This window comes from Tinamus guttatus, unplaced genomic scaffold (genome assembly GCF_059628265.1).
Source record: "Tinamus guttatus ecotype Peru unplaced genomic scaffold, ASM5962826v1 Tinamus_guttatus_pri_ptg001469l, whole genome shotgun sequence".
In the NCBI taxonomy this organism is placed as follows: domain Eukaryota; kingdom Metazoa; phylum Chordata; class Aves; order Tinamiformes; family Tinamidae; genus Tinamus; species Tinamus guttatus.
In genome coordinates, this window is record NW_028290003.1 from 2531 (window position 1) to 17566 (window position 15036).

The 15036-nt window shown below is 67.5% G+C and overlaps 1 protein-coding gene across 1 annotated transcript in view; it reads left to right on the top strand.

The window, feature by feature from the left end:
- Nucleotides 1-953: 953 nt before the first annotated feature.
- LOC104566341 (lysine-specific demethylase 5C-like) overlaps nucleotides 954-15036 on the top strand; it is a 35439-nt gene continuing 21356 nt past the window's right edge. Inside the window, 6 exon segments of the mRNA XM_088539187.1 lie at nucleotides 954-1346; nucleotides 8019-8027; nucleotides 8029-8097; nucleotides 9905-10027; nucleotides 12869-13039; nucleotides 14670-14798. Coding sequence (XP_088395313.1) covers nucleotides 954-1346; nucleotides 8019-8027; nucleotides 8029-8097; nucleotides 9905-10027; nucleotides 12869-13039; nucleotides 14670-14798 — 894 coding nt within the window.

Here is a 15036-nt window from a genome sequence, read left to right on the forward strand (position 1 = left end):
CTAGGGATCATAGCAGACAGGGTCGGGGGGCTATGGGGCCCTGTGGGGGGTTATGGAGGCCATAGGATATGGGGGTGGGGACTCCAGGGCCATAGGGGACGGGGGGGGGACGGGACGGAGGCCGGTCTGAGGCTCTATAAGCGCTGCAGGAGTGGGGCGGGCCTATAGGAGTGGGGAGGCGGGTCTATGGGAGCGGGGAGGCGGAGCTATAGGAGCGGGGTGCGGGTCTATAGGAGCGGGGGCGGGTCTATAGGAGTGGGGAGGCGGAGCTATAGGAGCGGAGAGACGGGTCTATGGGGGCGGAGGCGGGTCTATAGGAGCGGGGGGCGGAGCTATAGGAGCGGGGGCGGATCTATAGGAGTGGAGAGACGGGTCTATGGGGCGGAGGCGGGTCTATAGGAGCGGGGGCGGAGCTATAGGAGTGGGGGGTGGAGCTATAGGAGCGGGGAGGCGGAGCTATAGGCTCGGTCGACCCCCGTAGGGGAAGGGCGCCGTTCGGCGGAGCGGGGGGCGTGCCCCCGGCGCGGCCCCGCCCCTCGCTGGGCGTGCCCCCGCCTCGGCCCCGCCCCGCGCGCCCCCTCCGCCGGCCGCGCATGCGCGCTGCGGCGCCTTAAACGTGCGCAAGGAGTCCCGGCCGCGGCGCGGCGCCGCCGCGGATCCCTGCGCGGGGGCGGGGCCTCGCGGACTCCTTTCGCGCCCCCGCGCGGGCGGGCGGGCGGAAGGACACGGCGGCGGCGCGCGCGCGGCTGACGCAGCGCGCCGTGTGCGCAGGCGCGGGGCAGCGCGCGTGCGCGCGGCGCGGGGGGGGCGGGCGGGAGCGAGGAGGAGGGAGGGCGCCCAAGATGGCGGCGGCGGCGGCGGCCGGGCCCGGCGGAGCGCGGCGGCCTCGCGCGTGAGCGGCGGGAGGGCCCCGCGATGGCGCCCTGAGGGGCGGCCCCGAGGCGCCGCGGGGGATGGCGGCGGCGGCGGAGCAGCAGCAGCAGCAGCGGGAGGGCGGCTGGGCCGAGTGGGAGGCGACGGCGGCGGCGGCGGGCGAGGAGGCCCCGGCGCGGCCCGACGAGGCGGCGCTCGAGGAGGCGGCGCGGGCCGGGCGGGCGCGGCGGGCGGCGGGCGAGGAGCGGAGCCCGCGCAAGGAGCGGGAGGAGCGCGCGGCGCGGCGGCCCGGCCGGGGGGAGCCGGGCCCGTGGGCGGGCGCCGAGCTGGAGCCGCCCGAGGACTTTCTGCCGCCGCCCGAGTGCCCCGTGTTCGAGCCCAGCTGGGCCGAGTTCCGCGACCCGCTGGGCTACATCGCCAAGATCCGGCCCATCGCGGAGAAGAGCGGGATCTGCAAGATCCGCCCGCCCGCCGTGAGTGCGAGCGGGGCGGCGGGACCGGGGGGGACCGGGGGGACCGCGGGGAGAGGGGACGGGCGGCGCGGGGGGTAAATACGGCGGGGACGGGCGGCGCGAGGGGTAAATACGGCGGGGAAGGGGCGGCGCAGAGGGGTAAATACGGCGGGGAAGGGGCGACGCGAGGGGTAAATACGGGGGAAGGGGCGGCGCGGGGGGTAAATACGGCGGGGACGGGCGGCGCGAGGGGTAAATACGGCGGGGAAGGGGCGGCGCGGGGGGTAAATACGGCGGGGACGGGGCGGCGCGGGGGGTAAATACGGCGGGGACGGGGCGGCGCGGGGGGTAAATACGGCGGGACGGGGCGGCGCGGGGGGTAAATACGGCGGGGAAGGGCGGCGCGAGGGGTAAATACGGCGGGGAAGGGGCGGCGCGAGGGGTAAATACGGCGGGGATGGGCGGCGCGGGGGTAAATACGGCGGGGAAGGGGCGGCGCGGGGGGTAAATACGGCGGGGACGGGGCGGCGCGAGGGGTAAATACGGCGGGACGGGGCGGCGCGGGGGGTAAATACGGCGGGGAAGGGGCGGCGCGAGGGTAAATACGGCGGGGAAGGGGCGGCGCGAGGGGTAAATACGGCGGGGATGGGCGGCGCGGGGGGTAAATACGGCGGGGAAGGGGCGGCGCGGGGGGTAAATACGGCGGGGACGGGGCGGCGCGAGGGGTAAATACGGCGGGGAAGGGGCGGCGCGGGGGGTAAATACGGCGGGGAAGGGGCGGCGCGGGGGGTAAATACGGCGGGGACGGGGCGGCGCGAGGGGTAAATACGGCGGGGAAGGGGCGGCGCGGGGGGTAAATACGGCGGGGAAGGGGCGGCGCGGGGGGTAAATACGGCGGGGAAGGGGCGGCGCGAGGGGTAAATACGGCGGGGAAGGGGCGGCGCGGGGGGTAAATACGGCGGGGACGGGCGGCGCGGGGGGTAAATACGGCGGGGACGGGCGGCGCGGGGGGTAAATACGGCGGGACGGGGCGGCGCGAGGGGTAAATACGGCGGGGAAGGGGCGGCGCGGGGGTAAATACGGCGGGGAAGGGGCGGCGCGGGGGGTAAATACGGCGGGGAAGGGGCGGCGCGAGGGGTAAATACGGCGGGAAAGGGGCGGCGCGGGGGGTAAATACGGCGGGGAAGGGGCGGCGCGGGGGGTAAATACGGCGGGGAAGGGGCGGCGCGGGGGGTAAATACGGCGGGGACGGGGCGGCGCGGGGGGTAAATACGACGGGGAAGGGGCGGCGCGGGGGGTAAATACGGCGGGGAAGGGGCGGCGCGGGGGGTAAATACGGCGGGAAGGGGCGGCGCGGGGGGTAAATACGGCGGGGACGGGCGGCGCGGGGGGTAAATACGGCGGGGACGGGGCGGCGCGGGGGGTAAATACGGCGGGGAAGGGGCGGCGCGGGGGTAAATACGGCGGGGAAGGGGCGGCGCGGGGGGTAAATACGGCGGGGAAGGGGCGGCGCGGGGGGTAAATACTTGCGGGGAGACGGAACAACCGGTGCGAGGGGGTAGATACCCGCGGGGAGCGGGGAACAGCCGGGGTGAGGGGGTAAATACCGCGGGGAGACAGGGACAGGCGGCGCAAGGGGGTAAATACCGCGAGGAGAGGGGAACAGCCGGGGTGAGGGGTAAATACGGCCTGGAGCAGCCGGTGCGAGGGGGTAAATACCACGGGAGATGGGGACAGCCGGTATGAGGGGTAAATACGCATGAGGAGAGAGGAACAGTCGATGTGAGGGGGTAAATACCCACGGGGAACAGCTGGTGTGAGGGGTAAATACGGCAAGGAGACGGAAACAGCCGGTGCGAGGGGGTAAATACCGCGGGGGGAGGGGAACAGCCGGTGTGAGGGGTAAATACCCCGGGGAACAGCTTGTGTGAGGGGGTAAATACTGCAGGGAATGGCTGGTTCGAGGTGGGTAAATACCCCCGGGAGACGGGGCAGCAGCTGCGAGGGGGTAAATACTGCGGGGGACAACCGGTGTGAGGGGTAAATACAGCAAGCAGACGGAAACAGCCGGTGTGAGGGGGTAGATACTGCGGGGAACAGCCGGTCAGGGGGTGTGAGGGGTAAATACCTGTGGGGAGACGGGGAACAGCCGCTGTGAGGGGGTAAATATGGCGGGGAGAGGGGAACAGCCGGTCTGAGGGGGTAAATACCACGGGGCACAGCCAGTCCAGGGGGTGAGAGGGGGTAAATACCCACGGGGAACAGCTGGTTGGCAGTGTGAGGGGTAAATACCCGCCGGGAACAACCGGTCAGGGGTGTTTAGGGGTCAATACCGTGGGGAACAGCCGGTCACGGGGGTGCGAGGGCTGTAAATACCCACCAAAACACGGGTGGTATCTGCTCACAGGCATGTGAGGGGGTAGATACCCACTAAAAGGGGGGGAACACCCGTCGACGGGCCCATGAGGGGGTAAATACCCACTGAGGTGATGGCAGTGCTCGTTCATGGGGCAATGAGGGGGTAAATACCTCCGAAACGTCAGTCGTACCGGCTCGCGGGCCCCCGAGGGGGTAAATACCCCCCGAAACGTCAGTCGTACTGTGAGGGGTTAAATACCCGTTAAGGTGCAGGGAACACCCGTTCACGGGCTTGTGAGGGGGTAAATACCCGCTGAGACGTGGTAGCGCTCATTTAGGGGTCCGTGAGGGGGTAAATACCCCCCGAAACATGGGAAATGCCCACAAAAATACGGGTAACACCCGCACAGGCCTGTGAGGGGGTAAATACCCCCCCGGTGTGGGGGACCGGTGCTTACGGGCTCGTAAGGGGGTAAATACCCCCCACAAAGTGGGTGAACCCACGTTGTAAATACCTGTCACAACCGCGGCATTACCTGCATATAGGGGCACGAGGGGGTAAATACCCCCAGCAGCAGGGGCAGGACCTGCCCATGGGGTCCCGGGGGGTAAATACCCCTGAAAACGGGGGTACGGGACCCGGCCACGCGCCTGCGAGGGGGTAAATACCCCCTACAGCGCGAGCACAGGGATAAGGGGGTAAATACCCACTACAGCGCGAGCAGGTACGTGAGCGGGTGAACACCCGCCGTGACACAGGCGGTAACCGCCTGTAGCGGGTGAATACCCTCTGTGTCACCTGCCGGCCTCTGAGGGGGTAAATACCCCCTGCGATGCGGGAAATACCCCCCTAGAGGGCTGCGAGGGGGTAAATACCCCTGGCAATGTGGGAAATACCCCCCTAGAGGGCTGCGAGGGGGTAAATACCCACCGCGACGTGGGAAATACCCCCCAAGAGGGCTGCGAGGGGGTAAATACCCCCCTAGAGGGCTGTGAGGGGGTAAATACCCCCCGCAATGTGAGAAATACCCCCCTAGAGGGCTGTGAGGGGGTAAATACTCCTGGCGATGTGGGAAATACCCCCCTAGAGGGCTGCGAGGGGGTAAATACCCCCGGCAATGTGGGAAATACCCCCTTAGAGGGCTGCGAGGGGGTAAATACCCCCGGCAATGTGGGAAATACCCCCTTAGAGGGCTGCGAGGGGGTAAATACCCCCGGCAATGTGGGAAATACCCCCCTAGAGGGCTGCGAGGGGGTAAATACCCCCAGCAATGTGGGAAATACCCCCCAAGAGGGCTGCGAGGGGGTAAATACCCCCCGCAATGTGGGAAATACCCCCTTAGAGGGCTGCGAGGGGGTAAATACCCCCGGCAATGTGGGAAATACCCCCCTAGAGGGCTGCGAGGGGGTAAATACCCCCCGCAATGTGGGAAATACCCCCTTAGAGGGCTGCGAGGGGGTAAATACCCCCGGCAATGTGGGAAATACCCCCTTAGAGGGCTGCGAGGGGGTAAATACCCCCGGCAATGTGGGAAATACCCCCCTAGAGGGCTGCGAGGGGGTAAATACCCCCAGCAATGTGGGAAATACCCCCCAAGAGGGCTGCGAGGGGGTAAATACCCCCGGCAATGTGGGAAATACCCCCCTAGAGGGCTGTGAGGGGGTAAATACCCCCGGCAATGTGGGAAATACCCCCCTAGAGGGCTGCGAGGGGGTAAATACCCCCAGCAATGTGGGAAATACCCCCTTAGAGGGCTGCGAGGGGGTAAATACCCCCGGCAATGTGGGAAATACCCCCCTAGAGGGCTGCGAGGGGGTAAATACCCCCGGCAATGTGGGAAATACCCCCTTAGAGGGCTGCGAGGGGGTAAATACCCCCGGCAATGTGGGAAATACCCCCTTAGAGGGCTGCGAGGGGGTAAATACCCCCGGCAATGTGGGAAATACCCCCCTAGAGGGCTGCGAGGGGGTAAATACCCCCGGCAATGTGGGAAATACCCCCCTAGAGGGCTGCGAGGGGGTAAATACCCCCGGCAATGTGGGAAATACCCCCTTAGAGGGCTGTGAGGGGGTAAATACCCCCGGCAATGTGGGAAATACCCCCCTAGAGGGCTGCGAGGGGGTAAATACCCCGTCTGGTGCAGGGGGACACCCACCTAGAGGCCCCTAAGCAGGTAAATACCCCCTGCGACGTGGGGGCAGGTAAACACCGTGTGCTGGGGGGTAAATACCCCCATGGGGACCATAAACACTGCTGGGGGGTAAATACCCCCATGGAGGCCATAAACACCTGGGTGCTGGGGGGTAAATACCCCCATGGGGACCATAAACACCCGGGTGCTGGGGTAGAAATCCCCAGGGGGGGAAGGGGGCAGGGACTCAGTGGGGTAAATGGCTGCTGGGGGGTAAATCCCCGTGCGTGAGGGGGGTAAATCCCCCTGTGTAAACACCCATGTGCGAGTGGGTAGATCCCTGTGTGCGAGGGGGCAAATAGCCACGTGTAAACACCCGTGTGTGAGGGGGTAAATTCTCGTGTGTGAGGGGGGTAAATCCTTGTGTGTAAATACGCCCGTGTGAGGGGGTAAATACCCATGTGTAAATACCCCTGTGTGAAGGGGTAAATACCCCTGTGTGAGGGGGTAAATACCCATGTGTAAATACCCATGTGTGAAGGGGTAAATACTCGTGTGTGACGGGATAAATAAACAGCTGTGTAAACAGCTGTGTGTGCAGGAGTAAATACCCATGTGCGAGGGGGTAAATACCCGGGTGTGAGGGGGTAAATACCCGGGTGTGAGGGGGTAAATCCCTGTACGTGAGGGGGTAGATACCCGTGTGCGAGGGAGTAAATACCCGGCTGTAAACAGCTGTGTGTGCAGGGGTAAATACCTGTGTGTGAGGGGGTAAATACCCGTGTGTGCGAGGGGGTAAATTCTGGTGTGCGAGGGGGTAAATCGCTGTAGGTGAGGGGGTAGATACCCAGCTGTAAACACCCATGTGCGAGAGGGTAAATATCCGTGTGTGAGGGGGTAAATCCCTGTACGTGAGGGGGTAAATACCCATGTGCGAGGGAGTTAATATCCGTGTGTGACGGGCTAAATCCCCCTGTGTGAGGGGGTAAATACCTGGGGGTAAATACCCGTGTGTGAGGGGGTAAATACCCGTGTGTAAACACCCATGTGCAAGGGAGTAAATATCCATGTGTGAGGGGGTAAATACCCATGTGTGAGGGAGTAAATCCCCGAGTGTAAACAGCTGTGTGTGCAGGGCTAAATACCCGCGTGCGAGGGGGTAAATACCCAGGTGTAAACAGCTGTGTGTGCAGGGGTAAATACCCGTGTGTGCAAGGGGGTAAATCCCAGTGTGCGAGGGGGTAAATACCGGGGTGCGAGGGGGTAAATACTGGGGTGCGAGGGGGTAAATCCCAGTGTGTGAGGGGGTAAATACCGGGGTGCGAGGGGGTCAATCCCAGTGTGCGAGGGGGTCAATCCCAGTGTGCGAGGGGGTAAATCCTGGTGTGCGAGGGGGTAAATACCGGGGTGTGAGGGGGTAAATACCAGGGTGCGAGGGGGTAAATACCGGTGTGCGAGGGGGTAAATACCGGGCTGTGAGGGGGTAAATACCCGTGTGCGAGGGGGTAAATACCCGCGTGTGAGGGGGTAAATACCCGTGTGCGAGGGGTCAATCCCGGTGTGCGAGGGGGTCAATCCCGGTGTGCGAGGGGGTCAATCCCGGTGTGCGAGGGGGTAAATCCCCGTGTGCGAGGGGGGTAAATCCCCGTGTGCGAGGGGGTAAATACCGGGGTGCGAGGGGGTAAATACCCACGTGTGAGGGGGGTAAATACCCGTGTGTAAGGGGGGTCAATCCCGGTGTGCGAGGGGGTCAATCCGGTGTGCGAGGGGGTAAATCCCCGTGTGCGAGGGGGTAAATCCCCGTGTGCGAGGGGGTAAATACCGGGGTGCGAGGGGGTAAATACCCACGTGTGAGGGGGTCAATCCCGGTGTGCGAGGGGGTAAATACCCGGGAAGTGGGATAACCCCCTGGGGGGGGTGCAGACACCCGGTGCCGGTACCGGAAGCGCCGCCTGTTCCCGGTAAACAGCAGCGGGGGGGAGCACGGGGGGGGGGGGGGTGGCCGGGCCGTGTCCCATGGGGGGGGGGGTGTCCCCCCCGCCCGCCCGCACCCCCCCCCCGTCCCCGTGTCCCCCCCGCGCGGGGCCGGTGGCAGCAGCCAACATGGCCGCCGGCGCCGGCCTTTGTCTGGTGGCGCCGTGGGGGGGGCGGCGCCGTCCACCGTGTCCCCCCCCCCGTGTCCCCCCCGGTGGTCCCCCCCCAGGACTGGCAGCCCCCCCTTCGCCGTGGAGGTCGACAACTTCCGCTTCACCCCCCGGATCCAGCGGCTCAACGAGCTGGAGGTGGCGGCGGCCCCGTGTGTCCCCTCCGGGTCCCCGTGTCCCCCCGTGTCCCCCTGCATGTCCCTGTGTCCCCCCAGCACGTCCCTGTGTCCCCTCACGCGCGGCCCCGTGCCCCCGAGCGTCCCCGTGTGTCCCCTCTGGGTCCCCCTGTCCCCCCATGTCCCCCTGCATGTCCCTGTGTCCCCCCAGCGCGTCCCTGTTTCCCCCCGCGCGGGCCCCCATGTCCCCGAGCGGCCCCGTGTGTCCCCTCCGGGTCCCCGTGTCCCCCTGCATGTCCCTGTGATCCCCCACGTGGCCCCGTGTCCCCCCCCGAGTGTCCCCGTGTCCCCCCGCGCCCCCTCTGGGTCCCCGTGTCCCCCCGTGTCCCTCTGCATGTCCCTGTGATCCCCCGCGTGGCCCCGTGTCCCCTCCGTGTCCCCCGCACGCCCTCCGGGTCCCCGTGTCCCCCCGTGGTCCCCCCCGCACATCCCCGTGTCCCCCTGTGTCCCCCCGTGTCCCCCTGCATGTCCCTGTGATCCCCTGCATGTCCCCGTGTCCCCGCATGTCCCCTGCGTGTCCCCCGCGTGTCCTCGTGTCCCCCCGTGTCCCCGTACATGTCCCTGTGATCCCCCGCGTGGCCCCGTGTCCCCCCCCGAGCGTCCCCATGTCCCCTCCATATCCCTGTGTCCTCCCCACGCGTCCCTGTGTCCCCCCGTGTCCCCCTGCATGTCCCTGTGTCCCCTCCGTGTCCCCGTGTCCCCCCCGCGCGTCCCTGTGTCCCCCCCCACACGTCCCTGTGTCCCCTCGCGCAGCCCCCGTGACCCCCGCGTGTCCCCGTGTCCCCTCCGTATCCCTGTGTCCCCCCCACGCGTCTCTGTGTCCCCCCCGTGTCCCCCTGCATGTCCCTGTGATCCCCTGCATGTCCCCGTGTCCCCCCGCGTGTCCCTGTGACCGCCCACATGTCCCCATGACCCCCTGTGTGTCCCCACGTGTCCCTGTGTCCCCAATGCATCCCCATGACCCCCCGCGGCCCCTTGTGTCCCCCTCCGTGTGTCCCCGTGTCCCCCTGCGTGTCCCTGTGTGTCCCCATGACCCCCCTCTGTGTCCCCATGTGTCCCCCGTGTCCCCGTGACCCTCTGTGTGTCCCCATGTCCCCCCCGCGGTTCCCTGTGTCCCCCCCGCGGCCCCCCATTGTCCCCTGACCCCACCGTGTCCCCTGCATCCCCCCCCATGTCCCTCCATGTCACAGCCCCCATGGCCCCCAGCGTGTCCCCGCTGTCACCTTCCCTCCTGTGTCCCCCATGTCCCCCCATGTCCCCCCCATGTCCCCCCATGTCCCCACCGTATCCCCCTCGCTGTCCCCCTCACCCTCGTCCCCCTGCTGTCCCCTCGTTCCCCCACTGTCCCCTCGTCCCCACCATGTCCCTGCTGTCCCCTGGTCTGCCCCGTGTCCCCCCCGCTGTCCCCTCGTCCCTCCTGTCCCCCCCGCTGTCCCCTGGTCCCCCCCGCCGTCCCCTCACCCCGTGTCCCCCCCGCTGTCCCCTTGTCCCCCCTGTGTCCCCCTGGTGTCCCCTGGTCCCCCCCATGTCCCCCCGCCGTCCCCTCACCATGTCCCCCTGCTGTCCCCGTGTCCCCCAGCTGTCCCCTTGTCCCCCCTGTGTCCCCGCTGTCCCGTGTCCCCGCTGTCCCCTCACCCCGTGTCCCCCCGCTGTCCCGTGTCCCCCCGCTGTCCCCTTGTCCCCCCCCCGTCCCCCCGCCGTCCCCTCACCCCGTGTCCCCCCATGTCCCCGTTGTCCCCTCACCCCGTGTCCCCCCGCTGTCCCCGCAGGCGCAGACGCGGGTCAAGCTCAACTACCTGGACCAGATCGCCAAGTTCTGGGAGATCCAGGGCTCGTCGCTCAAGATCCCCAACGTGGAGCGGCGCATCCTGGACCTCTACAGCCTCAGCAAGGTGGGCGCGCGGCGCGGGGTCCGGTCCGGGGGTCCCGTCCATGTGTCCCGCGTGTCCGTCCCGCGTGTCCGTCCCCCGTGTCCGTCCCCTGTGTCTGTCCTGCGTGTTCTGCGTGTGCTGGGTGTCCTGGGCGTCCTGCGTGTGTGGCCCATGTGTCCTGCGTGTCCCGCGTGTGCGGCCCGTCCATCCCGCGTGTCCGTCCCGCGTGTCCCACGTGTGCAGCCCGTGTCTGTCCCGCGTGTCCATCCCGCGTGTGCGTCCCGCGTGTCCTGCGTGTCCCGTGTGTCTGACCCACGTGTCCATCCCGCGTGTCCGTCCCACGTGTGCGGTCCGTCCGTGTGTCCATCCCGCATGTCCGCCTGTCCATCCCACGTGTCCTGCGCGTCCCACATGCATGTCCCACGTGTCCATCCCGTGTGTCCATCCTGCGTGTGCTGGGTGTCCCACGTGTCCCACGTGTGTGTCCCGTGTCCCGCGTGTCCCGCGTGTGCGGCCCGTGTGCGTCCCGCGTGTCCGTCCCGTGTGTCCTGCGTGTGCTGGGTGTCCCGCGTGTCCCGCGTGTGCGTCCCGTGTCCTGCGTGTCCCGCGTGTGCGTCCCGTGTGTCTGACCCACGTGTCCATCCCGCGTGTCCGTCCCACGTGTGCAGTCCGTCCATGTGTCCATCCCGCGTGTCCGCCTGTCCATCTCACGTGTCCTGCACGTCCCCCGTGTCCGTCCCCCGTGTCCGTCCCCCGTGTCCGTCCCCCGTGTCCGTCCCCCGTGTCTGTCCTGCGTGTTCTGTGTGTGCTGGGTGTCCTGCGTGTCCCACATGTGCGTCCCGTCCGTCCCGCGTGTCCATCTCGTGTGTCCATCCCGCGTGTCCTGCGTTTGCGCCCCATCCGTCCCGCGTGTCCTGCGTGTGCTGGGTGTCCTGCGTGTCCCACGCGTGCGGCCCATGCGTCCTGCACGCGCGTCCTGCGTGTCCATCCCACGTGTCCCGCGTGTCTGTCCCCCGTGTCCGTCCCCCGTGTCCTGAGTGTGCTGGGTGTCCTGCGTGTCCCGCGTGTGCGTCCCGTGTCCTGCGTATCTGTCCCGCATGTGCGTTCCATGTGTCCTGCATGTCCCGCGTGTGCGTCCCGTGTGTCCAACCCACATGTCCAGCGTGTCCCGTGTGCCCGTCCCGTGTCCTGCACGTCCCGTGTGTCCGTCCCGTGTCCTGCACGTCCCGTGTGTCCGTCCTGCATGTCCCGTCCGTGTGTCCCACGCGTGTACCTCCTGCGTGTGCGTCCCGTGCGTCCATCCCGTGTCCTGTGTGTCCCATCCGTGTGTCCCGCGTGTCCATCCCACGTGTCTGCCCGGGTGTCACGGTGCCCGTCGCGTGTCCGCGTGTCTGTCGCGGTGTCTGTCACGTGTCCGGGTGCCCGTCACAGCGCCCAGGTGCCTGTTGCGATACCCGTTGCGGTGTCTGGGTGCCCGTCACGGTGCCCGGTGTCCGTCACGGCGCCCATCGCGGTGTTCGGGTGTCCGTCACGGTGCCTGTCATGGTCCTGTCATGGTGCCTGGTGCCCTTCATGGTACCCGTCGTGGTGCCCGTTGCGGTGTCCGTCACCCGTCGCGGTATCCGTCACCCGTCGCGGTATCCGTCACCCGTCGCGGTGCCCGTTGCGGCACCTGTCACCCACCGCGCTGCCCATCGTGCTGTCCATCACCCATTGTGGTGCCTGTTGCAGTGCCCTGTGCCCGTCGCGGTGCCCGTCCCCCGTCGCGATGCCCGTCGTGGTATCCGTCACCCGTCACGATACCCGTTGTGGTGTCCGTCACCCACCGCGGTGCCCGTCACCTATCACGTTACCCGTCACGGTGCCCTGTGCCCGTCGCGGTGCCCATCAACCATCGCGCTGCCCGTTGTGGTATCCATCACCCACCATGGTGCCCATTGTGGTGTCCGTCACCCGTCGCAGTGCCCGTTGTGGTGTCCATCACCCATCGTGCTGCCCGTCGCGGTGTCCGTCACCCGTCACGGTATCCGTCACCCATTGCAGTATCCGTCACCCGTCGCGGTGCCCCTTGCGGCGTCTGTCACCCGTCGTGCTGCCCGTCGCAGTATCCGTCACCCGTTGTGATATCTGTCACCCATTGCAGTATCCGTCACCCACTGCGGTGCCCGTTGTGGTGTCTGTCACCCGTCGCGGTGCCTGTTGTGGTGTCCGTCACCCGTTGTGCTGCCCGTCACGGTGCCTGTCACCCGTCGCGGTGCCCGTTGCGGTATCTGTCACCCGTTGTGGCACCCGTCACAGTGCCTGTCGCGGTATCCATCACCCGTCACAGTGCCTGTCGCGGTATCCGTCACCCATTGCGGTATCCGTCACCCGTCGCGGTGCCCGTCGTGGTACCCGTCACCCGTCGCGGTATCCGTCACCCGTCACGGTGTCCGTCGCGGTATCCATCACCCATTGCGGTGCCCGTCGTGGTACCCGTCACCCGTCGCGGTGCCCGTCGCGGTGTCCATCACCCGTCGCGGTGTCCGTCACGCGTCGTGCCCATCGCGGTGTCCGTCACCCGTCGCGGTGTCCGTCACCCGTCGCGGTGTCCGTCACCCGTCACAGTGCCCGTCGCGGTATCCGTCACCCATTGCGGTATCCGTCACCCATTGCGGTGTCCGTCACCCGTCACGGTGTCCGTCACCCGTCGCGGTGCCCGTCGCGGTGTCCGTCACCCGTCGCGGTGTCCGTCACCCGTCGCGGTGTCCGTCGTGGTACCTGTCACCCGTCGCGGTGCCCGTCGCGGTGTCCGTCACCCGTCGCGGTGTCCGTCACCCGTCGCGGTGTCCGTCACCCGTCGCGGTGTCCGTCCCCGTCCAGGTGGTGCTGGAGGAGGGTGGCTACGAGGCCATCTGCAAGGACCGGCGCTGGGCGCGCGTGGCGCAGCGCCTGGCCTACCCGTCGGGCAAGAACATCGGCTCGCTGCTGCGCGCCCACTACGAGCGCATCATCTACCCCTACGAGATGTACCAGTCCGGAGCCAACCTGGTGGTGAGGGGACATGGGGGGACACGGGGGGACATGGGGACACAGGGGGACATGGGGACATGGGGGGACACGGGGGGACATGGGGACACAGGGGGACACGGTGCCCCTAGGAGCGCATCATCTACCCCTACGAGATGTACCAGTCCGGAGCCAACTTCGTGGTGAGGGGACAGGGGGGGACACGGGGGGACATGGGGACATGGGGGGACATGGGGACATGGGGACACAGGGGGACATGGGGACATGGGGGGACACGGGGGGACATGGGGACACAGGGGGACACGGTGCCCCTACGAGCGCATCATCTACCCCTACAAGATGTACCAGTCCGGAGCCAACTTCGTGGTGAGGGGACACGGGGGGACATGGGGACACGGGGACACAAGGGGACACAAGGGGACACATGGGGACACGGTGCCCCTACGAGCGCATCATCTACCCCTACGAGATGTACCAGTCCGGCGCCAACCTGGTGGTGAGGGGACATGGGGGGACATGGGGACACGGGGGGACATGGGGACATGGGGACATGGGGGGACACGGGGGGACATGGGGACACGGAGCCCCTACGAGCGCATCATCTACCCCTACGAGATGTACCAGTCCGGAGCCAACCTGGTGGTGAGGGGACATGGGGGGACACGGGGGGACATGAGGGGACACGAGGGGACACGGGGGGACATGGGGACATGGGGGGACACGGGGGGACATGGGGACACAGGGGGACACGGAGCCCCTATGAGCGCATCATCTACCCTTACGAGATGTACCAGTCGGGAGCCAACCTGGTGGTGAGGGGACATGGGGGGACACGGGGGGACATGGGGACACGAGGGGACACGGGGGGACATGGGGACATGGGGGGACACGGGGACACGGAGGGACACAAGGGGACATGGGGACATGGGGGGACATGGGGACACAGGGGGACACGGTGCCCCTACGAGCGCATCATCTACCCCTACGAGATGTACCAGTCGGGAGCCAACCTCGTGGTGAGGGGGACATGGGGACATGGGGGGACATGAGGGGACACGAGGGGACACTGGGACGCGGGGGGACATGGGAACGTGGGGGACATGGGGACACAGCAGGACACGGCGCCCCTACGAGATGTACCAGTCTGGTGCCAACCTGGTGGTGAGGGGGACATGGGGACAGGGAGGGGACATGGGGGGACATGGGGACACGGGGGGACACGAGGGGACATGGGGACACGGCGCCCCTACGAGATGTACCAGTCGGGCGCCAACCTCGTGGTGAGCGAGGGACGGGGACACGAGGGGACATGGGGAGACACAGGGGACATGGGGGAACATGGGGACACGGGGGGACACGGTGCCGCTACAAGATGTACCAATCGGGCGCCAACCTCGTGGTGAGCGAGACGGGGGACATGGGGACACAGGGAGGGGACACGGGGACACCCACGTGTCGCTCCAGCAGTGCCGGCCGCTGGAGGGGCAGGACAAGGAGCGCGAGTACAAGCCCCACAGCATCCCGCTGCGCCAGGGGACACGGGGACACGGGGACATGGGGACACGGGGACATGGGGACACGGGGACATGGGGACACGGGGGACACGGGGAGGGGACGTGGTGGCAGTGCCACCCACGTGTCCCCGTCGCTCCAGCAGTGCCGGCCGCTGGAGGGGCAGGACAAGGAGCGCGAGTACAAGCCCCACAGCATCCCGCTGCGCCAGGCCGTGCAGCCCTCCAAGTTCAGCAGCTACGGGCGCCGCGCCAAGCGGCTGCAGCAGGAGGTGCCGCCGGGACCGGGACAGAGCCCTGGGACACCCCAAAACCCGGGACAGAGCCCTGGGACACCCCTGAACCGGGATAGCCCCCAGGGAGCCCCCAAACCCGGGATAGCCCCCCTGGAACACCCTGGGACACCCCAAACCTGGGATAGCCCCCCTGGGAGCCCCCAAACCCGGGATAGCCCCCAGGGAGACCCCCGAACCGGGACAGCCCCCTGGGACCCCCCCCCAAACCTGGGAC